This window comes from Apteryx mantelli, chromosome 7 (genome assembly GCF_036417845.1).
Source record: "Apteryx mantelli isolate bAptMan1 chromosome 7, bAptMan1.hap1, whole genome shotgun sequence".
Classification (NCBI taxonomy): Eukaryota; Metazoa; Chordata; class Aves; order Apterygiformes; family Apterygidae; genus Apteryx; species Apteryx mantelli.
Genome location: NC_089984.1, coordinates 8,147,388 through 8,170,850, shown reverse-complemented (window position 1 = coordinate 8,170,850; position 23,463 = coordinate 8,147,388). Strand labels below are relative to the sequence as shown.

The 23,463-nt window shown below is 39.2% G+C and overlaps 1 protein-coding gene across 1 annotated transcript in view; it reads right to left on the bottom strand.

The window, feature by feature from the left end:
* CTNNA3 (catenin alpha 3) overlaps nt 1-23,463 on the bottom strand; it is a 586,211-nt gene that overhangs the window by 421,416 nt on the left and 141,332 nt on the right. The window contains exon 7 of the mRNA XM_013945648.2: nt 18,919-19,122. Coding sequence (XP_013801102.2) covers nt 18,919-19,122 — 204 coding nt within the window. The remainder of the gene's footprint in view (nt 1-18,918; nt 19,123-23,463) is intronic.

Genomic DNA, 23,463 nt, shown 5'->3' with positions numbered 1-23,463 from the left:
GTTGTTAAATTATTGTGTATTTATGCCATATAACCAAACTTCAGAAAGGCTTTTGTTGGTAGTTTTTACAGCACATCAATCTTTTTCAGAGAAAATATTAATATAAGAGAACAGCTTACATATTACATTACACAAATGCAATTTGGTTGCTAAAATTTTAATCTTGTATAGCAAAATTCCAATCTTCTATTTCTTGTATTTAAGTTCCAGTTTATGAACAGATTATAGAATGCGAAGTTGTTAGTTGGATTCTAGAAAAGTAAATTTAGATAAATCTTTCTAATGTAGTTATAAATTTGGCAGGGTAAAAAAGTCCTACTGATATGATAAGCTGAATCATTAAGTGTACTACTTTCATGCAAGCACCTCATGAGGAGCGAGACTCCTAGCATACATACATCTATTATTAACTTCTTTTATACATCCACACTTCCCTAGATATTGAATGAAATTTAAGAGGCAAAATTGTACAAGGGACAGATTATTATCTCTAGACAATGTGACAGTCTAAAAAGCCCCATCAAATTTAGGTCCAATTTTTGCCACTGCACATTCTACACTAACCTAGGAAAAAACAATTTGTGGTAAGAAAAAGCACACCGAAGACTGGGAATATCGCTCTAATAAAAATGTAAGCAGAGACTCACAGATCTGTGGGGCTAGAAGGACCCTCACAGTCACTTCTTCCATCCTGACCACTCTGCAACAGCACCAAACATCCCTTGAGCAGCCAACGGATTTTTGTCTAACCAGTCTAATTGTCTTTAACAGTGTCAACGAGCAAATCTCCCCAGTCTCCCAAGGTAACCTGTTCCAGTATCTACCCATTTCTGTGGTCGATTATTTTAACCTAACATTGAACAAACTTCCACTTCTGCAAATTAAGTTTGTCTTACTCTTAGCAGATATTAGGGAATAACTTAACACCATGCACCTTAAAAATCCTCTTGCATATCTGAAAATCTTATCATGTTGCTCTTCTGCTTTATCTTTTCCTTCCTAAACACAAATTTAGTCAAGTCAGCTTCTTATTATGTGTTCTAAAAACCTTGTTTTATTTCATTCCGCTTGTTTGGCTACATTATTCTTAAACGTAATGCCCAAAAGTAGGTATCAAGGTGAGCCCTAAGCAGAGCAGAGGGGATCTTCCACACAGGTAGGAAGAGGTCATCCCAACACAAGATTTGTCTTTTCTTAGAAAAGAATCCCATCGTCAGTCCATTCCATCTGTAATTCTCTACAGATCCCAATGCCTTTCCAACATCACTGTTGCTTAGCTGGTAATTCTATATTTATACTTATTTGGCTGACTTCTTCCTAAGGGTAATAATTTGCACTTGTTCTTATCAAATTTCATCTGGCTGATTTCAGATCATTTCTCCAAATAATCACAAAAATGCGAATTCTACTACCATCCCTATAAAGTATTTGCAGCTCTTGCCAGGGTAGCATCATCCAGACACTCAATAAGTCTACTCTTTATTCCCTCAGCCACCTTATTAATGAAAATATTTAATACACTTGGACCCAGGGCAGTCCTTGCAGAATCACATTTTATTTAACTATCCCAAGTTGACCCACAATAATGTAAATAACAATTCCCTAAGATATTGTTGTGTGTACTTCCACTTAGTACTATTTTAACCATCCTTCTCAAGTTTCCTCTGGGACAGTGTGAAACATCCTGTTAAAAGTTACATTACATTTACTGCTTCCCTTTTATGCACTAGCCAGCTATTCTGTTAAACAAGAAAAACTAGATGTATTTGACATTATATATTTTGAAAATTCGTGCTGGCTATTTATCACCACTTTCTTATCCTGAAGATTTTCATGAACTGATCATCTCAGGACTCCTACAGCATCTTCCTGATTATCAAAGTTACAACAAGACTGATCTATATATCCCGTAGTTTTAAGAAGATAACAAGTTTTGCTTTTCCTTTATTTGCAAATTACTCTTTCCTCGCCAGTTTTTTAAGATCAGGGCCAATGGATCAGAAACTCTTTCAGTAGTGAAATTTAATTAGGTTCTGTTCACTTTAACTCATCCAACTTATTTAAATATTTTTTAACCTCTTATTTCTGACATGATTCAAACTAGTCTTATTAACGACATTAAGCACTTATTCACAACTGTTCATATGAGGACTGAAGCAGATAGAAAAGCTATAGTATTTTTGAGTAACTGTCCTCCATTTAGAAAGGTCTTTATTTTCCTTCTTAGTTTCTCTTATTAATAATGCATTAGTAGAAACTTCTATTCTTGCTTTCTGTATTCTCTGCTAGTTTTAACCCATTCTGTGCCTCTGCATTTCTGCCTACATCTACAATAAATGCTTGTCGTTTGCATACTGTGTGACTTTATTGTGTGTGATTTTATTTCCCAGTCACTAAAGAGCTCCTGATGTCAGCAGATTAGACTCTTACTATGCTTCCTATCTCTTTACTCTAATAGAAGCTTGCTGTTGTGCTTTAAATAGCTTCTACCCTTAAAAGTTCCTTCTCTTGATTCCCTTGTCTCTATTGCCATTTTTCTTAATAAATGATTTGCTGTTTTACTACTACTTCTCTTTGGAATCATGATCCATATTTCCTCATGATATTTTTTCCCAAATTACTTTCTATGTTCAGAATTTCACCCTCTCTTTAACTATTAAAATCCACTAGTTACCTTTTTCTTTTACTGGAGCAAAGGGTTCTCTGATGCCACACAAAAACTTGTTTGAGATAGCGTGTCCTGTTGCATTATGTCTGCAACAGAATGTTTGTACTACTTGGACAAAGGAGCAAGCAGCCATCCTGACCTAGGAACTACACATAAAAAGCTTCACCTGGCCAAGAGTCAGCCTTACAGAACTGGGGGGAAGGTAAGACATTCACAGACAGGAGATGACAATGGCTTTCCGGTAATCCCACAGGCCCACTACGGTGTAATGTTGTCCAGTGCATGGAGCTAGATCTCACAGCAATCCACACTCCTCCTCCCGCAGCTGATGATTCATCCCCACTCCCAGCCAAGGGGAATACCAAGGACAAGATCATATTCCAGCTGTTTGCAAGCAATGCAGAACTCAGGATTTACAGGCTGGCCTATAGATCTGTAACATAGATTTTGTTTTGACAACTAGTTCAGGGTGTAAGTTTAACTTTTTCATTCTTTGTTATTATAGTACAGAGCCTGCATATATCTAAAAGCACTACTCCTCCTAGTTACTTCTTCTTCAGCCTCCTTATTTTAATTAAGTTGTAGTAACTCTTTGGGCTGGTGGTAGTATTCCACTGGAGCTGTTCATATCTAAATAAAAGCCAGGCAAATAATTTGAATGTATGACCTTTTGCCAAATGGCATGTTTTCTCCAGACATGGAAAAGCCAAACACTTTGTCAACGTTTATGAATTAACAGAAACCTGAACTGCATCACTCATTTCAGCTCTATCAGTGTTAAGAGTAGAACTGCCTCCCCCCATGTTGCAGATGACAACTCCTGTTAATAAGACTTGCCTTTTTTCGTATGTTCAAGGGAATGTCATTTGCATACTTCTCTGACTTCATCCCTTCCTTCATCAATTGGCCAGGTGTGTCACACCTACCATGCGACTATAGCGATGCTTTGAGGACATCAATTATGTAACTTCGGTATATGACAGTGAAATTCTAACTGGATTACAGGGCAGAGATCTTCAAAAGCTTCCATAAAGACCCCACAGCCTCCCTCAGACAAAAATCTAAACCAAACACTAATGTTAACAGGAGAAGACCAGTACAGGTCCACTACAGGAGGAGCGGAGGAGAAACATGAAAGTTAATGGTGTACAAAAAACTTCAACTCTTTCATTAGCCCTGCCTAGCAATCCTGTACCATGTGCAGCATCCAGGGTCATGCAGAGTTGCAAGGGCCAGTCCCAGGCCCTAAGAGATGACAGAGGTGAGACCTCCTTGCTGAGATCATCTTTTTGCTCCGCTGTGACAATGAGCTGCTCACCAAAGCAAGGCCAGCCCACTGGGGTAATAATCTGCTTCCAGTAGGAACCAGTAGCAGGCTCCTACTCATCCTCAGAAAACTGAGAGCAGCAAAGCAAACATGTCTCTCTAAAAGTAGAAATTATTCCCTCGCTCCATTGTTCATCAGCTCACAACAGCTGCCAGCTCTCCTTTACCTGAAAACAACAGTTTCACCTGTTTAACTCACCAATACTGCAAATTTACCAGGATAAAGATTTCACAATAATATCATCAGGAATTATAAATATTTCTAGAATTTTGTTTAAGCAAACATATTTTTCAGGGAGGAGTAATAGCTTTAATTAGACCAGCTATTATAGTTGGAAAAAGGAAGACAGCTCTTAGGACTACAACCCCTTAATTGGTTACCATTGTTTCTTAGATTATCGTGTCTACAATAACATTATTTCTAAGAAAATACTATAAGGCCTCCAAAGAGAAATGTAAAAAATCTATTTCTAGTTTACGCCAAAGAAATAAAGGCAATATTGAAAAATGTCACTCCTTACACATGATTTTTTAGAGCCGATGGGCTTGCCAATAATTTCACAACATGCTGCTGACGGAGTCTTTTAACTACTTCTTCAATTTAACCAATGCACAGATAAGAGATATTATCTGTTGCAAAGAATATAAGATACACAGTTAATGACAAAGGACATGATAATTATTATCTGCAACAGTGTATAACATCATTCCATTTTAGACAGGTGGGTTATGAGGAATCATTAATCATAACAAGAGAGGTGATTCTGTAAATTGCTGAACTTCTGTGGCACTCAGACTACCCTACAGAAAACAAGAAACAGTGACTTATGAAGTCCAGTGCCAGACATCAATTGTTACTTTTGCCTATTTATTAATTTTAAAGAAGTAAACAATGACAACATATTACTAATTATATTCTATAAACCTCTAATATTTCTATTAATATCTAGTATTTCTGTTTAAAAGGTAGTCTATAAAATACTACCTGTGTGCCCTCCTCAAAGTTTGACTCCGATCAATAAAAACAGTCACAGTGACGGTTTCTGGTTGCAATTCTACTAAGTAATGTTTTTGTATATGCTGTATTTCATGTTTTCTTTCTTGCAACTAGCAGTCATCACCTGAATCACAATAAAGACCCCAATTCAGAACAAAATACACTTGAAATATGGATTTTGAAGGATTTTCTTTTTAATTCTGTGGCAGAAAGGCCACACATAACCTTTTCTTCCGAGTAATCTTCAGACCTGATTTGCATTAAGTAACAAGTATTCTTCAACAAATTTTTTCTATTGTCCTCTGCCAGACACGGCCAGTTCAAATAGGAAATGAGCACCTCTGGAAGGATAGTGTTTACTGGTTATCCTAAGGCCAGGTGTGGACACCCCGATTTTCTGCTAATATCAACATAACTAAGCACAGAAGAGACTCAGAGCTCACTCTATGCTAACTTGCTAACTATCATGTTGCTGTTGGAAACTGCCGGCACGTAGCTCACAGACAACATGTGCTGTTCAGTTACAGCGTATTTCTGGAAAACCCATTGTTTTCCTAATTTGGCTAATTACACCTTTATGTTTAGTCTCAACCAAGAGCCAATGGTGAGCTACATACATTTATCCATACGGATGGCTTGTCAAGAATAAGTTACAATCTACAGATACACACAGAATATAGAGACTAGGATAAGACACATTTCATACTGAAACAAATCAATGAAGCACAAAAGCAGGTGAAGGGAGACAGGAGGGCTCTGCTCTCCCTTGAGGGGAGGAGTTGCTAATCTAACACAGAGGTGTTGGCACATCCAAAAAAGTGAAAGAGCTTTCTTCCTTAAAATAAGCATTATTTCCCACAGAACAGGAAACCAGAAAAATATTAAGGGAGAAAAACTCCTCTAAGCTTTCTAAGGAGGGTTTAGCTGCAAGAGCTAACAGGCTTTAGAAAGGAAGTTCTGTAATGAGAACCTCTTAGGGGTGCAAACCTGAGGCTTAAGGCAGGCATCAAGAACGAATCCCTAACACACACATTGCCAGGAAAAAACGATGAGTCAGATGGATAAGGGAGAAAGTGGGTGATCTTTCCAATTTCCCAAGGTGGACTAAGTTAATAGTTCATTGCCTACAAAAGGGACAGGTCTGCTCCCCCAATCCCCTTCCCCAAGCTCTGTTGCACACTCCTGTTTCCCTGGGGCAAATGTGGTGCTTGTGCACCCTACTGGGAGTTTGACTCAGCTCATTAAAAACTGAAAGATAATTAACCCAGCAAGAACAAGTGAACAGTCAGTTTGGCAAGCTGACTTGGCTCAGAGACAGGGTAAGGTAAGTACCAGAGCTGACACAAGGAAGGGGACAGGCAGGAGTGGCTGACAGCACGGAAGTGCAAGGTACAAATGGGACCATCTCTTTCAGCCAAATTGCACACTTAGATCAATGCAAGGGGAAAAGGGAAACTCTGCTTAGATAGTAGGAAGAAACTTCTTCACAACAAGGGTGATAAAACCCTGGAACAGGGACCCAGAGAGGCCATGGAATCTGCATTGAAACATTTGACTTTACAGGACACGACTTTGAGCAACCTGATCCAACTTTGCAGTGGGCCTCTTTGAGCAGGGGGTTTCACCAGAACTCACATGGCCCTGACAATCTAAAATACTATATGATTGTATTTTAACTACTAGATTCAACTGATGAAAGCTACGGAGACAAAACTAAGTAATCAGAAGTCTTAATACTTGCTTACCATGCTATTAACATATAAAATGGCATTAATAGTTCTACATAATAGGTGGGAAATAAACACAGCAAGAGTAGATGCACATCACAGATCAAGAATACATCTGATTGGAAATTCCCAGCAACTGCTCTTCTGACAACACAGGCGTACGTCCTGCCAGCTCTGCAGCTCCTTTGCAAGATTGCCTTGGAAGCACAATCGGAAGGTTTCAGATCCATTGCTCCTAGACTGTTCCAGGAATGAAGAACTTGGAGGTACCAATCCCTGAGTAATCCTCCCCTACAAAACGCCTGATTCTTCAGCTCAGAGAGGCGTGTGTTCCAAGGAGCAAGATGCCTGACAACCTGGCAGCCTTATACGGGGCACATTCAGGGCTTGCAGGCTCAGTCACACGCAACAGCGCTCTCGTTTCCCATCGGGATCTAGCATAATACTTCCTCTCTCATTTCAACAGTCTGGCCAGTTTGCCTACAGCTGTTGTGTACAGCTAAACTGTACAGTGGATGGATATAAAACTGATAATAATCTTGTTGGTGTCAGTCAGCACTTCCTGAGATATCCCAGTGCGTTTCATTGTGAAATCTTGCTTTAACATGTGCACAAGAGGCGGCTGGCAGAATCCAGGAAATTATTAGGCCTCTTTTTTTTTTTTTTTTAATTAGAAAGGAAAAGTTTTCCAATAACTTGAAATCCAAGAAATATAAACTCCGTTTCCCAGCCAATTGTAGCAAGGCTCAAAAACATCACTATAAACTTGTCTCCTTAAAAATGGCTACTGACCAACTGGCACAGAGCACTTCATGATTTCTTTATCTAGTCATAGTTTGGTTTCATTTAGAGCACATCCTATTGGAACTCTGCTAAATTTTCATCTATTTCTCTTCCTTATTATTCCGAATAGTAGACTGGAAATGGGGAGAATAACATCATTACCAAATCAAAATATTTTCTGTTTGTGTGTCTTCCCTCTCATGTATACATTGCTCATTTGTGCATGTGCACAGTGAGCTAAACAGAACAAAAAATACAGCCTTTTTTTTCCTGTATTAAGAGTACTAATCAAATTTCCAGAGAAAGACTTACCTTGGGCTCCAGTTTTGCTTTCCATTAACTCCTTCCAGGAACATATATCACCTTTATACTTAATTTCTCTTATTTACATGGATTTCAAACTGATCATTAACCTTCTCTTCTCTTGCGAAGACCTTTTATTAAGTATATTCAGTACATAAGAATGGAGGGGGAGATTTCCTTTAGCAGCTATCTCTATTTACACAACTGAGAATTCTTACTATACAATATTAAGATTTAAAAAACAAATAGATACTTTGCTACTTAATGGAAAAGATAATCCTAGATTATTGCTGAGTATAAACTCTAGTTAGGTAGCAGGGTTCTCCTTTCATTCCACCTTTGTATAAATTTCCTTTAATTTTTATTACTGGTAATAACAGTTTAAAATGTTTTGAATAACCCAAAATAGCAAGGATTTTCCAGTAAACAGAGTAGTTACAATAATTTATTTCATTTATTGCATTCTACTAAGCATTGCAGCTGTCTCATTTGAGACACTTACTTTTTTCACATACTCACAGATAAAGAAAATGTGCCAACTGGCACCACAGGCTTAGAAAACAACCACAAGTACTTCTTGAGAATTAAAAGCCAATCATGAGAGGATTTTTTTTTTTAATTAGTAAGATGAAAATTTGTTTTTTAAACTTTACATTGTCCAGTTAGGTTTTGAGCAGCTCCAAGGCTGGGGACTCCACAGCCCCTCTGGACAACCTGCTCCAGTGTTCAACCACCCTCAAAGTAAACAAGTGCTTCCTTAGGTTCAAGTGGACTTGCCTGTGTTTCAGTTTGGGCCCGTTGCCTCACATCTTGTCCCTGGGAAGCCCTGAGGAGAGTCTGGCTCCGTTGTCTTTACACCCTCCCTGCAGATCTTCATACGCATTGCTGAGATCCCCCAGGAGCCTTCTCTTCTCCCGCCTAAATGCTCCCTGCTCCCTGCTTGGCCTCTCCTCGTAGGAGAGATGCTCCAGGCCCTTAATCCTCTCTGTGGCCCTTTGCTGGACTTGCACCAGTGTGTCCGTCTCTCTCTTGTGCTGGGGAGCCCAGCACTGCACCCAGCCCTGCACGAGTGGCCTCCGCAGGGCTGAGTCGAGGGGCAGCATCGCCTCCCTCAACCTGCTGGCAGCACTCGTCTTGATGCAGCCCAGGAGGCTGTCGGCCTTCTTTGCTGCAAGGGCACCTTGCTGCCTTGTGGTCAACTTCTTGTCCACCAGGATATACACTTAGTAATTAAAGCTTTTTTGAAGAGAAGAACTTAAAACATTTTGGATTTGCTTATAAAAACATTTTCCCTTGTTTGGTTAAGAAGTTTAAAGAAAAGTTGGATTTGCTCTTAATTTGTTCGTAATATTAATTTTCTATTAAGAATCCCCTAAACTATCAATGATCGATCTTTTCATAAGAATTGTTACATAAACCAAAAGTAAATACTTTCTAACCTGAACAAGAATAACATTTAGAAATATATTTGGACAACAAAAATCAGCTGTCATAAACAGATTAAAAAACAATAGAAATGCATGTTGAAACACTGGACTTGGCATACTGATATTTAGAATAATAACAGTAACAACAGAAATGGCATACTAACATTTAGAAAAATGATCAGTCTTTACTATCCTCAAGAAAACAGGAAATTGGTCTAGAAAAGACAATAATTTTGCATAAACTGTGAAAAAAATATTGTAAATTAAACAGCTAGCTAGATGTTTAGTAAACAAATCCTTCTAATATTTATTTGTAAGGCTTGTTTACTACCATAACCAAGGATTTATTTAATCTTGGGGAGAGAGAAAACGCCACATCATTGAAGGTTCCTTGAAAAAAACATTAGTCTTCGGCAACCTAATATATTTCCAGTGCTGTCAGGTATACCAAATACAAATTACTGACTATCGTTCTGAATCATCCTCTACAGATCCACGAGTCGCTCATCGCCCTATATTACTTCAATTCAAGCCTTAAGTAAGGTTTCGATTAATCCTGAAATAGCTTGCCTCAGAACCGTTAAATGAAAAACAGGGCTTAAGAATAGATAAGCTTTCATTACCTTTCTTTAGTTCATGTGCATAGATCCCTGTTTCCTGCAAATTCTATAACACCGTAAATAGTCAGGTAAATTTAGCTGCAGCTTATTTTTCAACTATAAATCTATTTGGGGAATTCACTAGATTACTTTTGCCTTTCAAACACACTAGAAATTTTTTTTCTGAACATTTCATATCTAATTTCCCTTTAAAACTAAATGTTTGACAAAAGTAACATTAGAAAAATGATTTTTAATTTCCCAAATACTGCGTATAAAACATAAGAACACCTACCATAAGAGTGTTCAAAGTCAGCTAAATTAAGTACTCAGCCAGTGTCAACTACAGATATGCTTTCCTGTATAAATGCCAGTATAATATGCCATATGAGCATACCAATTTTACTGGAATAGATCTTTTTTCTGCAGACATAATATTCAATAGTCATTAAAAAAAACCCTAGGTAAGAAAAACCTGAATGACTCTTTCCACCCACACATCACACATTCAGATTTATCTAGCTTAAATTTTGCTGTATCTGACTTCCAAACTCCTCTAGAACAGCACTTGTTTGAAGAATTTTGAATATGAAGAGGACAGTGAAGTAGAAACATTCAACTCCATTCCTCTTACAAAAGGACATGTGAACACAAGCTCTGTTAGTAGATGTTCCTATATGAAATACAGAAAAAGGGGATTTTTATGAGGTCAGCTGGTTCACCCTCCTGCCCCAAGAGATAATTAGCTAAACAGGAACAAACCACAACAGATGTTCAGCTATCCTGCTCTTAAAGATTTTAACAAGCAGCTTCCCCAATCTCCCTTGCTAGTCTAGTCTAACACGAGACATGGTATCGATACATGATCTGTGGACTGGATATGTGGCAAGAAGATCTTTCATGACAACATTTTAAATGCACAGCACCATAGCAGTTTTGTATAGAAAAGGAAACAATAGCTGGCAGGTACTGAGATGAGAAAAATTTAAGATTTAGAGCAACTAGAAAAATGCATTCATGAAGGAAAATATACATTCCAAATACACTTTCAGCATATCATAAAAAATGCTCATATTAGACTGCTCACTCCACCCCCTTCCAAAATATAAACACAAATAGGCCCAAATGAATGAAACTAAAAATGGCACATGCTATGTTTCCTGAAATTGTGCATGTTCTGTGAAGCCTGTGAAGAGGTTGATGTGTTTGTTCAGTGTCTTTTTAAGCCAGGACAGCAAGAAAAAACAGGCTGGCTGCTTCTAGTACTACACATAAGAATAATAAAATTATCCAGAAAATGGCTGGACATATATTCTACTATGTATCAGTTTGTATCACTTTATTCTGGGCCGCAAGACTCCATGACATTTAAGAATCTTTAAAATCCTCCCTGATAAGTTTGTGGAAGAAGGAGTTAAGGTAAAGGAAAGGGGCAGGGCAAATCATAGATCTCTCCTGCTTCAGTTAATATGAAAAAAGCCCCAGTACCAGTTCTGACAGTTGTGAAATGGAACTGTATCTAATGCTGTAGTGCCAGTGTTGATTTGCTGAATCCAAATAATCTGTTTATTCACATTGCCTATTTATATTTTCAACATTAATGATTCTGATAGGCAAAATGATCTAGAATAAGGCTATAAGCCCATCTGAGAGGAGCAGAATAGGGGAAACCTTACAGGAATGGAGAATTAAGCTTTTACCATAAAGAATTATGACAGATATGAAGAGAGACTGGAGCATTTTTGCAAGTTTGCTTGTTATTTCATTCACGCAAATCATGGTAAGAGATTCCATTTTGTCTCCTAATATTCTGCTTATGGAGTGCCAATCTTTACACATTCATATTATTAAATATTAGTAATTGCCTTTTCTGCACTTATAACACATGGATAAATAAGGGAAAATACCCCCAAGAGATGCAAATATCTAACAAAGAGAGCTGGGCAATTCTTTAAATTAAAAACATGAAACATTCCCTTTTTAAGCTGAACAAAACATTTTCCTCAACCTGAAATAAGTCTTTGGAGGACTTTGTGCAGTTTGCAGAACTACCAAAATGTTCCCTGTGATCACTGAAATGAAAAAGCCACTGCTCAGAGCAAGAATAAGTAGCTTAAACGAGAGATGCACTGCACCACTGTGATCATAAACCAGAGTGTCTTGTCCTCTCTCTACCCAGGGAAGTGGTAAAAACTTTCAGCAGGAAACCATAAAGCACAGGGCAGATGAAGTCTGAGGCATCTATATGTCCCCTCACTTTGAAAGGGTAGGAACAGCAATAAAATACTACACAGAACGTTACCTACCACTAGCAATCTCTGCACAGAGACATTGGGTCACATGTGTTGTTGAAGAGCATTCAGTGCAGGGGTAAAGCAAGGCATTAGCACTGCTTAGCACTCAAATTCATGAGTCAAGACAACAAGGCCCAGAGCCATGCCATTAATAAAAGAAAAACTCCTGGTTTTCCATTCATTATCTGATTTTGAACTTCCAAGACTCAGTGCCAGTAAGTGGACAACAGTTACAATTTGAAATCCAGACAGGTGCAATAACACAAGTCCCAACTATCCTGTGCATCATCCTTCCCAGAGTTGGACCTTCCCCCACAGCTATACAGAGCTCTGTATTGCGGATCTTCTCTTTACCAAGCTCAGCACCCTCCAGCTCACTCCCTATGTCGGCTGCCCCCCTGCTTTCAGGGTTCCATGCTCCTCTGGCTCCGTTCTCACAGTATTTCCATGTATGTCCTCAGATCCAAATGTGTCTCAAATCCAAACGTGTCTCATAACTAGTAGCTGTGGACACAAACCTGTGGTGAGGCAATAGGCTTCAGACAACCCTCAGGGAATCCAGGGAAATAAAACTCCAGCAGTTGCATTCCCAGTGAAGATTCAAGTATGCCCTACGTGCAATATGGGGGCTTCACCTTCTGCCTCCAACTATCCCATCTCCCTTGCATCATCAGCATGTGACCTTCCTGGAGTGGTCCTGATGCTGTCTGCCACAAAGCCAGAGGAGATTTATAGTCAGCCTCAGCTTGGCCTGCCCTGAGACTACACGGATGCTCAGGGTTTGACCATCAGTATCCTAGATAGGTAACATAAATATGCACAATGGGGTCAACTTCAGCCCACTCCCCAATCTGTCCCCCAAAGTGCAGCATTAGTCTCTTGCCATTTTTTTAAATGCCTTTGTAAGAGACTGAAGCCACCACTGGTGAGAGCGGAGATGGTTTGGCTCTGCTCCCACGCCCAGCCACACTCAGCACACACGTGTTACAGTACAGCGAGCAGCAGCAGCGGCCGTAACCCGTGACACAAGCAGCACAGGGACCTCCAGAACTGCACATTATACTAGTGAGCTGCTGCGGGTTTGCAAGATCACAGCTGAGGGCTCGCAGACATGCTTCTGTGCATTGATAATTTTTAACAAGAAAAATCATCTGATGGTATTGACACATTTTTCAAATCTGTATCAACTTGGCTAAAATGTTTATTTAGAAAGAACAAAATATGTTTTAGAACATATTTTTTCTGCTCTTTTTTTTCAAATTTTCATTTGAAGCTACTTTAAAAAATAAGTCTTGAAAACATCCATAAACTTTGAAAATTACCATAAAAAATGCAAGGAATTTTACCAAAATTATTTGATCCAAAACTTTAGGTAATTTTACATAAGAACCAGTTAAGAAACAGAAGTCTTTCAAATGCACAACAAATATCAATGAAATCACAACCTATCAGAAATGGCATAAAGTATGTTATCCAAACATAGCTAATAAATATATATATATATATATCCAACCAATGTCCAGAATAAGATGAGAAACTGATACAGCCACAATATCATGAAACAATCTTTCAAAAGTAAGGAAACTTTAGCTAAAGAAAGCAGCTATCATATCATCAGTACATCCCAGCTTTCTTTACCAACCTCTTTTCAGCCCTGTCGGAATAACCTAGCTAGGGAGCTCTGTTCAAACCCCCAAGTGGGTGAGGAATAATTACTCAGCCATGCCATCCGGATTTAATGCAGGCAAGCAAAGCTGTGCCTGTCATCCTAATTGCTGCTCACAATGGCCCACTTAAACCCACACTCATTCACAATTCTATTATCCCTGTTGATCACCTGGGTAAGTGCATATCTCTGTTGTGACTGAGAGTAAAAGAATACAGAGAAAACTCAAGAAACAACAGTCAGGATTGCTGCATCCAATGTATTCAGTAACTTTTTATTTTAAAGGATGAACAGAGACAAGACAATAGTTTTTGCATTAGGAGAATGCAAGTGCTTAGTACTGGAACAAAGTGATTGCTCCCATGGATACATTCTTATCCACACACTGTAGTATGATTCTGCCATAGATAAACTATCCAAATTCAAAACAGTAATTTCTGTTATTTGATGTCCTGAAATGTAAACATATCCCTTAACAGTACATATCTATCAGCAAATTCAAAGAGAATAGTGATAATACAAATAATCCAGCAATACCAAAAGAAAGATTGCTGCTTTTCAGAAGAATTATAAATATATTTGCCTTACTTTGTGATTTACTACTTGTCTGAATTACTTTGTGAATAGAAAAACTTAAGCTTCTTGGAGACAGAATGGGTCTTTATTAGTGTAAAGAACATTTTGCTTAAATTTCCACTGCATCACCTCATTTTGATACAGCCTCTGTGAAAAGCAGCCACTAACATAAAAGGCAATAACAGTTGAAAAGATGTTTTTCCTGGCTTTCAGAGAAAACTCTCAAGTTTTATCACTGACATCAATAGGCCCTTGATTTCACTTGATGTCCTTGAAGCTTATTTAGAGACTTAGAATAATTGAGAAATAAAAACAAAACAAATCTGGAAACAACGAAAGCTGTATCCCTTATACTGTTTCAAATAGTTAGGGCTAAATCATAAGTTCCTGTACATTTGTTTAAGCACTGAGGGCTAGTTTCAGAAAACAGACTTTGATGACGCAGAACTTGGGCATAATTTAGGCACTGAAGTCCTTGGGAATAACCCTGTTAAAGCCAAAAACTGCTAATAAGAGTGTAAAATCCATTGGCCAAGAAAGCAAGCAAGGAGTCCACTCTGCTGAGCTACTGCTATGTTTTGCCATAAAGACTCAACAGCGTTTCTCAACAGAGAAAATGCACACTCAGATTTCCCATGCTGAGCACTGCTGCTCTTAAGTACTCTTGTGGATTTGGACCATACTTAGTAAGTAGTCTGGCTGCTGGAGAAGCTGCTTACTGGTGTCCTCTGGGAGGAACGGTCCCTGTACACATTCTGGCAACAAGCACACTCATGCCTTGCCTCCTAGGACCAGACACTTGCCCTTTAAATAACCGTTGAGAAAACACACTGGATCTTTCCTTCTTTCTCTTGCCTACTGTGAAGCATGTAAGACAGTCTGCCACCACTTAAATTCTTTTTTCAATTCCTTAAAGTGTAAACATAAAGTACTAGAAGAGAGGGGAAAAGTGAGTAGGAGACTAACATACATATTTATAGCATATCAGTGAGAGCAATCACTGGTAAAGAATTTGTCTTTCCTCTTTAAGAGTTCATTCTAAATACACGGGAACCCCCCACCATCAGTTACCGCTGAAGGGTTTCTGACTCCTTCACACAACACTACAACTGCAGCACCAGTGTCATTGCCTCATGACAGAGAACAGACAACGCGTCTCCCTGCTTGTTCACGTACTACTTTGTATTCAAATCATCTGTCACCACCTTTATACAGGACTTCTTGAAGAAGAAAATCGAGGGAATGGCACGTATTTGGGGATTGCAGAACAGGCTTGTAAAGACTTGTGGATCTTTGGTCCTGAGCAGTCTAGCCATCTCAGTGTGCTCCCTATAAAGCTGAGCGCCTCCCCAGCTAAGAGATATATTCATCATGATCACACCAAGAAGCAGAGGAAGGGGCTCACAGACAATGTTAGCCAAACTACAGAGTGGGGAAGGCTTCCTAAAATGAAGCAATCCAGTATGTGGGAAACAGAGTTTAGGGACAAAGTGGACATTCAGAAACCTGTAAAATATACATGGCAAAGAAGAGAGCAACAGCACTAGAGTGTTTGCATTGGCTGTGAAACCTGGCTGACAGGGCTGTGTTCCTGTCCACTATTAAATAACAACCCATCAAGCAAGAGTCTAGATTCACCCTGGTAGAACTTCACCAACCCAATCAGCCAAATTTCTAAGTATTTATGAACAGACACGGACAGCCAAAAATGGGATGCATGGGAGTGGGATGGGAGTGGGATGTCCTATGATGTTCTCTTTATTAATCCATTGTTATGGCAGAAAACAGTGATTTCCCTCTGCAAGGAAGGCAGGCCACATCCAACACCAGCACTCTAAGAAAGACCCAGGGGCTCTGGAGATGCACTGGATGTCACCAGTGCCAATGCAGCTCATACAGCCTCCTGGTAAACCAGCTGCTAGAGAAGAAGGATTTGCCTTTTTGTGTATGGTGTCTCTGAAGCAATGCAGCCCTCACTAGCAACACCCAGACAGAAAGAAGCCTTAAGAAAACTCATCAAACCAATATACCAGCAAGAAATGACAGCTACATATCTAGAAAAAAATCTTCCAAGCAACTGGATATTACAGCTCATGAGAATGACTGAGAAGAACTGAAACGACGTTTAAATCTTTTGTATTTCTTCCTTTCCATTTCCCTCCTCCTTGCCCTTACCATCTCGTGCAGACACTTTCCCTTTTTGCTTTAAGTAGCTGCTTCCTGACTCTCTCAAGTTTACACTTTCAGTTGGACAATGTATTCTTCACTTCCCCTTAGTCTGCATTAGGTAACCCTAGAAGCATGGTATTTCTGAAATAGAAAAGACAATCACAATTTTGTTCCAAGAGTCCAAGGATTTAAGACCACTTACAATCATGCAGTTTGACTCCTGCAAGATACAGAATTCCACTAAAGGGTTCTTGCAACAAACCCACACTGATCTTTTGGACTGATACAGATTGCTAAGCACATTTGTATGCCTCCATGTTCCCTCGTACTTCAGGTGATGCCTTCCTTATTAAACTTTCAGCCTTTTATCAGCAAACCAGATCCACCCCAGAACAGATATCTGCAACAGACATTTGCTACAAGAAGGTATCAAAGACTGACATTCCAAGCTAACCAAAGCTAAAAAAGATTTCACATAGCTGACCCATGTGTAAAGCACCACCAGAATGGTTCAGGACTTAAGTTCCATTCAACAGATATGCTACAGATAAATACTGAGTTTAAAAAATGGAAGCATCTTTATCTGTTTAGGGACTGAAACAGCAACTTGAATTCATAGATAATGGAATAAATCAGCTGTAATTCTTTCCCAAATATGGTGAATAAATTAGAGAAAAGATCAGCAGGTAAAATATCTGAGATATTTTTATTTCTGATATGCATAGATTACCTTAATCCCCACCCTTCATTTTCCTAAGGAATAAGACAAAACTGCCTCATCAGAACAGCTTTGGACTAGGAAAGCAGTATGACTTACAAAATAGAAAGGAATTTCAGCTCCCAAAAAGAGAAACAAATAGCTGTATCATACAATTATCCTCTCAATGTGGCAGATGAATCATCGTGATGTATCTTTAGAGAAGAACAGTGTGCCTACAGAAAATGTTTCCAGACGAAAGGCATGATATTAACACTTTGTACCCATATTAATAGTATTTGACTCCACTGTTTTATCATGTAACTGCCAGATACAGAAAGTGCCAAATCAGTTATTTAAATTTAATAGTAATTTTTAAAAAGCAATGAAACTATATTCCTTTCCAAAAATCTACCAGTGAACAAGTTGAAGCGCCTTTGCGGCAAAGAAGGCCGACAGCCTCCTGGGCTGCATCAGGACAAGCACTGCCAGCAGGTTGAGGGAGGCGATGCTGCCCCTCGACTCAGCCCTGCGGAGGCCACACGTGCAGGGCTGGGTGCAGTGCTGGGCTCCCCAGCACAAGAGAGAGACGGACACACTGGTGCAAGTCCAGCAAAGGGCCACAGAGAGGATTAAGGGCCTGGAGCATCTCTCCTACGAGGAGAGGCCAAGCAGGGAGCAGGGAGCATTTAGGCGGGAGAAGAGAAGGCTCCTGGGGGATCTCAGCAATGCGTATGAAGATCTGCAGGGAGGGTGTAAAGACAACGGAGCCAGACTCTCCTCAGGGCTTCCCAGGGACAGGATGTGAGGCAACGGGCCCAAACTGAAACACAGGCAAGTCCACTTGAACCTAAGGAAGCACTTGTTTACTTTGAGGGTGGTTGAACACTGGAGCAGGTTGTCCAGAGGGGCTGTGGAGTCCCCAGCCTTGGAGCTGCTCAAAACCCAGCTGGACATGGTCCTGGGCAACCTGCTCTAGTTGACCCTGTTTTGAACAGGGGGGTTGGACCAGATTATCAGCAAAGGTGCCTTCCAACCCCAACTGTATCCTGTGAATTGGCTTATAAGTATCCCAGACAATGAGATTTCTGGATTTACTGAACATTTCTGACTTTCTAATTTAGCAAAATAAGTCTTAACTTCCTGCTCTTAGACATATCAAATGTAGTGTTGTGAACATTCTATTTTAAAAGGACAGAGATGGATTACTTACATTTTAAACAATTACTATTTACGTTGTTGCATACTATAGGAACAAAGAGAACATTTTAGAACTCTGGTCCTCAAATTCTAAGAGGGAACTAGGAAGTTAAATGATGAAGAAACTCTTGTTGCTAGCATATGAAGGATGACTGTGTCTGTTCCATACTGGTGACAGTTCAGAATAGGCATAAAATAATCTAAACATGTGTATACCCTATCTGCAATATAGCATTTTCTACAGACTATAGGAGATAATACAAACCTCACTCATTCTAGAGGTTTGTAGCTAGTTTTCACTTAGATTTATGTAGAAAAGTGCTCCTGTTGGCCTTTTAAAGAGCATGTTGAAAAATATAGGTCAAACTCCATGAGCGACCACAAAACTAATCATGCCTAATTACTTCTATGCAATATATATCTATATTACAGTAGGCTTTGAAACAGACATTAAAAAATAAATAAGAAAAAAACATGGTTACCTACATTATTCATGTATTCAGAAAGCAGGTCTTGAAGAGCTTGGCGGATAGCATTGCACTCAGCAATGATGCGTTCTCGATGAAAGTCACGTGTACAGGAAGAATCTGCTAGCAGAGCAGCTCCACTAATAATAGCTTCCAAACGTTTCTCTAGTGATGGCCTTATTTTCTCTTCATTCATTACAAGAGGATCCAGGATAATTAAATTCTGGAAAATATTAGGAGTATGGGTAAGAAAAGTCAGCTCAGTGAAGTCTCTGCTTTAGCTATTACTTGCATGAACCACAGTGACATTATGCTTCCCAGGTTTCCAACCACCCCCTTCTCTTTGACGTATCCAACATACTGTTGATCACAGCAGACTGTTTTCCCCAGTGAGGCTAGTGTTCGGGTCATTTGCAGACAAAGCCAAGCTCTCTCTGCCATTCCAATGTGACCTGTTCCAATCCAATAGCTGTGTTATCAAACCCTACTGGCCTCAGCCCAGCCCTAAGGTGGCAATAGAGCTTCTGACTGGAGCTGGTTCGCACCTAAACGGCTTACAGAACAAGCAGAGCAAGGTCACATCTACTGCAAAGGTCACATTGACACCTTCTGACTACAACTGCCTTCTCTCTGAGTTCTTTCTCTGCCTAGTAGTTTTGTTGCATCAGATTCAAGATTTGCATCCTCTCCTAGTAGTCCTTTAGTCTCTCCCACATCTGTTATTTCTTCTTCCATTAGGCATTTCACTTCTCCTGGAGGCAGAAATGCTATTTGTCTACATTGATAAATATGCATGCATCCTTACCGCTGCAATATCTGACTACTTGGGCTACCAATTTTCATAACATCCCATTCTGAAACAGGAAACTATCAATCCCATTTTACAGGTAGAGAACTGGGGCACAGAGAGCCACGTTCAAGAGCCATAAAGAAGGTATGTGTTAAAACAGGCAACTGTGTACCAGCTTCCCAAGTTCTAAGCCAGCACTGTTTCTCCTCTTGGAGTTTTGTCACTGACATTAGCAAAAAGAGACTCAGTTTTGTCTGAAAACCTGTAGGCGGTTCAACGCCTTCAACATTTGGACTCTTGGAGACCAGAGGCACCTCTGGATTCAAAAGAAAAACAGCGGTGTTTGTCCATGGCTGAGAGATGTTATGTTGGATTAGATGAATGGACTGATTCTGCTGATTTTTAGTCTAACTTAATCACACCATGGCAGAAATTCACTGCCGCTACTTTTAAAAGGCTGCATAGGCAAAGTGCAAAATAGTAGCTTTTGTTCAACAGTTGTGTTTTCAAAGGTCACAGGTAGAAGTGGTCTCTTTTCACCAGCTAGGGTAAAGCAAAGCAGCCAATTCTTTTGGCATAATAAAACTATCTACTTTTTTGTGACAAGAAACAATTCTAAAAAAAAATGGAAAAGGAGAGGTGATATTTTGATACAATGGAAAAGAAAGTAAATTTGGGCTGCAGCCCAGATAGCCTTTTTTAATCAAACTGAACATCTGAAACTGCGTCGTTATGGTCCAGATCACCAGGCCTAAATTCCATATAAGTCTATTTGCATATTATATTCATTTGGTGGTTCTAACCTCTCAGAAGAAGTTTTAAACAAGAAAATTACGGCATATATCCTTAAGTGGAATTTATATTTCAATTTATACTTAGTATGATAATTTCAGGTAGTCTAGTTTATAAAATTCTAAGAGCAGAGAAAGTGTTCCAACATCATAAGATAAACAGCCAGAAAAGGGGACTTCAGTAACCTTGAAATTCTGTTGTTTGTTTCTAATAACAAATTCCAATGCATTATGTATGATTTAGAGAAAGGAAGTCTCTGTTATAGGTTCAATCCTCCCATCTTTTCCAAAAAATACAAGAATTGTTTTGAAACATCTGGAAGATTCTCCAGTAAAACTACAGAAAAAAAAAAAAAATCAGACTGCATAATCCAAATATTTCCAAAAGAAGTATTTTAATATAGAAATCTGAGAGTGAATGTTCTGCCTGCATTACACTGCAGTTCAAATGGAAGTTCACATTTCCAACTTGCTGGAAAAGTGTAACTTTCTAAATATTCCTCCTCCACTACTGTTGTGTTGCCCTGACGTACTCCATCTCATTTAAAAGCACTCAAGGTATTAAAGTACTCTCATCACTCCAGGCTCACACTTACTGCTTATTAATACACAGAAAATTACTTGAGAATGAACCTTCTTACATAACCTCAGTATGTCCTTCTCGAAGCTAAAATTCTAGAAGTTTGGTAAATGGCTTGTGTTCTGCTTTGTACCTGGAACTGGGACAACACAAACTCCTGTCCTCAAACTAGAAAGATACTAGTGAGCTTTTGTCTGTCTACACACACTTCCTGCATTGAATTTTTGGGGTTTCATATCACAGCAGAGCACTATAAAAAAGCAGGCCAGTGATACTGCTATTGCAATTGTCTATTCTGAGAGACTATAAAAAGTCTAAAATTAGGTTTATGGACTTGTTGCAGCAAGTGATAGGATATATCATTAAAATAGCTTATGAGTCTATGTCAGTTTTTGATGTGTATCTAAAAGATGCAACCTTAGAAAAGTTAAAGCATCAACTATGTATTTTCAAGTTCCTGGATTTTCTTAAACCAATGTCCACCTGTCCAGACACGCATAATAAAGTGGAAGGGAGTTTACGTGCAAGTATGAGGGAAAGAGCTTTAATATTCTGGAGATTAAAAACATGGCTTTTTTTGTATCCATAAGAGTAAAATATGAATCCTACTCATAGCTCTTAATTATTTCCTAATTGAAAGATGTTAAAAGTATACTGATTATGGAAACATTAAGTTCACACACAACTTTGGAATCAGAGCCAAACTGGAATGAGGCCATGACTGTACCACCACTTGCCCACTAGCAAGGCTGGAGCAAAGGAAGCAGGCATTCCACTGCTTCATCCTCTTTTGTAGAAATACAGAAATTGGAGCCAGCCGAGAATCGAGAAGTAGTTACAAAAAAATAACTTTTTTCCTTTCAAAGGACAGCGAGAGGAAGAGCTGAAATTTTGCCAGGACCTGGCTACTCCTGCCGTGAAGGGTGATATCCAAAGAAGAGAAAGAGGACATGGACAGAAGGAAGATGGTTTGCTCTCCTACTCAGAAAGGGCTCCACATACGCTAACCTCTTGCTGGCAATAGATCAGCCAGCCTGGCTCACCCAGGCTACAGCATAGGACACCATTTTGCTTTTGCAGGCAACCTCCTAATTTGCCAATGCCTAGAGCCAGGCCTGATAGGAGTGGTGATACAGCTCTCAACAGTGTCATCAGAAGCCTCCTACTTTAATTAAAATATTAAAACTCCTCTGTCCTTTTCTGTAATAGCTATTGCTGCAAAAGGAAGGAAATGTACCTGAAGACACTTTTCTGGAAGGGTGAAGGCAGTAAGATACCACTTGTTCACAAGGATGATTTAGAGATACATTAAGAATGTTATTATAGGACATCTGTATTTTTCTTCATAATTTCCTCTCTTTGTTGAGCTTCCTCAGAGCAGTGAGATTAAGGCTGAATGCAAAGGAAAACTGCACTCAATTTGCCTGAAGGCAAGCTAAGTTACAACATGTCTAACACAATATGCACTGCAGGAAATCAGGGAGATGCAGTACAAAGAATTGCAAATACATGGTAAGAAGTGCCATTAGGGACTCTGAAAGGGTGGGGAAATTAACCCCTTCCAGCTGTCACCTCTCTAGGTAGGAATGCATAATTTGAAAAGCAGCATCCAAATAGTTCTCAGTACTGGCAACTGTGCTTTCCTGCATAACACATTTAACCAATGCATTATCTAAACTTTCATTACTTTGGCTATATCAAAAGACGCAGCAGAATTAAAAAGGAAAAAGCTTTAACTTTGATAACGAGCATATTAATACAGATTTGGAAAAGTGTGCATTTACACTTTTTTTATTTTTAAACAGATAACTAACTTACATCCAACAGATAATTTCAAACTAATCTTATACATGAAAGACTCATCCATGACGATCTCCTAGGAATGACAAGGGAAGGCATTCCAACGAAGCCAGTTTCCAGAGGTCAGAACATTCACTTCTGACGTGGAAGACAGGTTTATTTGTATTAGAAATTTGAAACTCAGTCCCCCTCATTCACATTACAGTCCTGAACACCAAACTGCTCCATGGTATCTCACTCCCAGCTGTTGGAGCTGTGCCATTCATTGGAGCACCAACTTCACTGTTGATCTACCGTATCTGACGTAACCACCCTCAACACTGGACTGTACATATAGTGTCCATCATAACATAAATATTTTACTTGGCCCGTGCATTTAAGTGTTACTGCAGAAAGAAGCAGTTTCATCATGGAAGACTGAGATGTGTCTGATGACTACAGCAAATTAGTCATTTAGTTGGCATGACGACTACTTTCAGGTCTTAGAAGAAACAGATGGAAAAATGTCTTCTAGAAGACGGTATAAAGTTCATGAGAAGATGGACCAACAGCATTGTCATACTTGAGCAAAAAAGCTACTACAGTTCAACTCTAAATCAAACA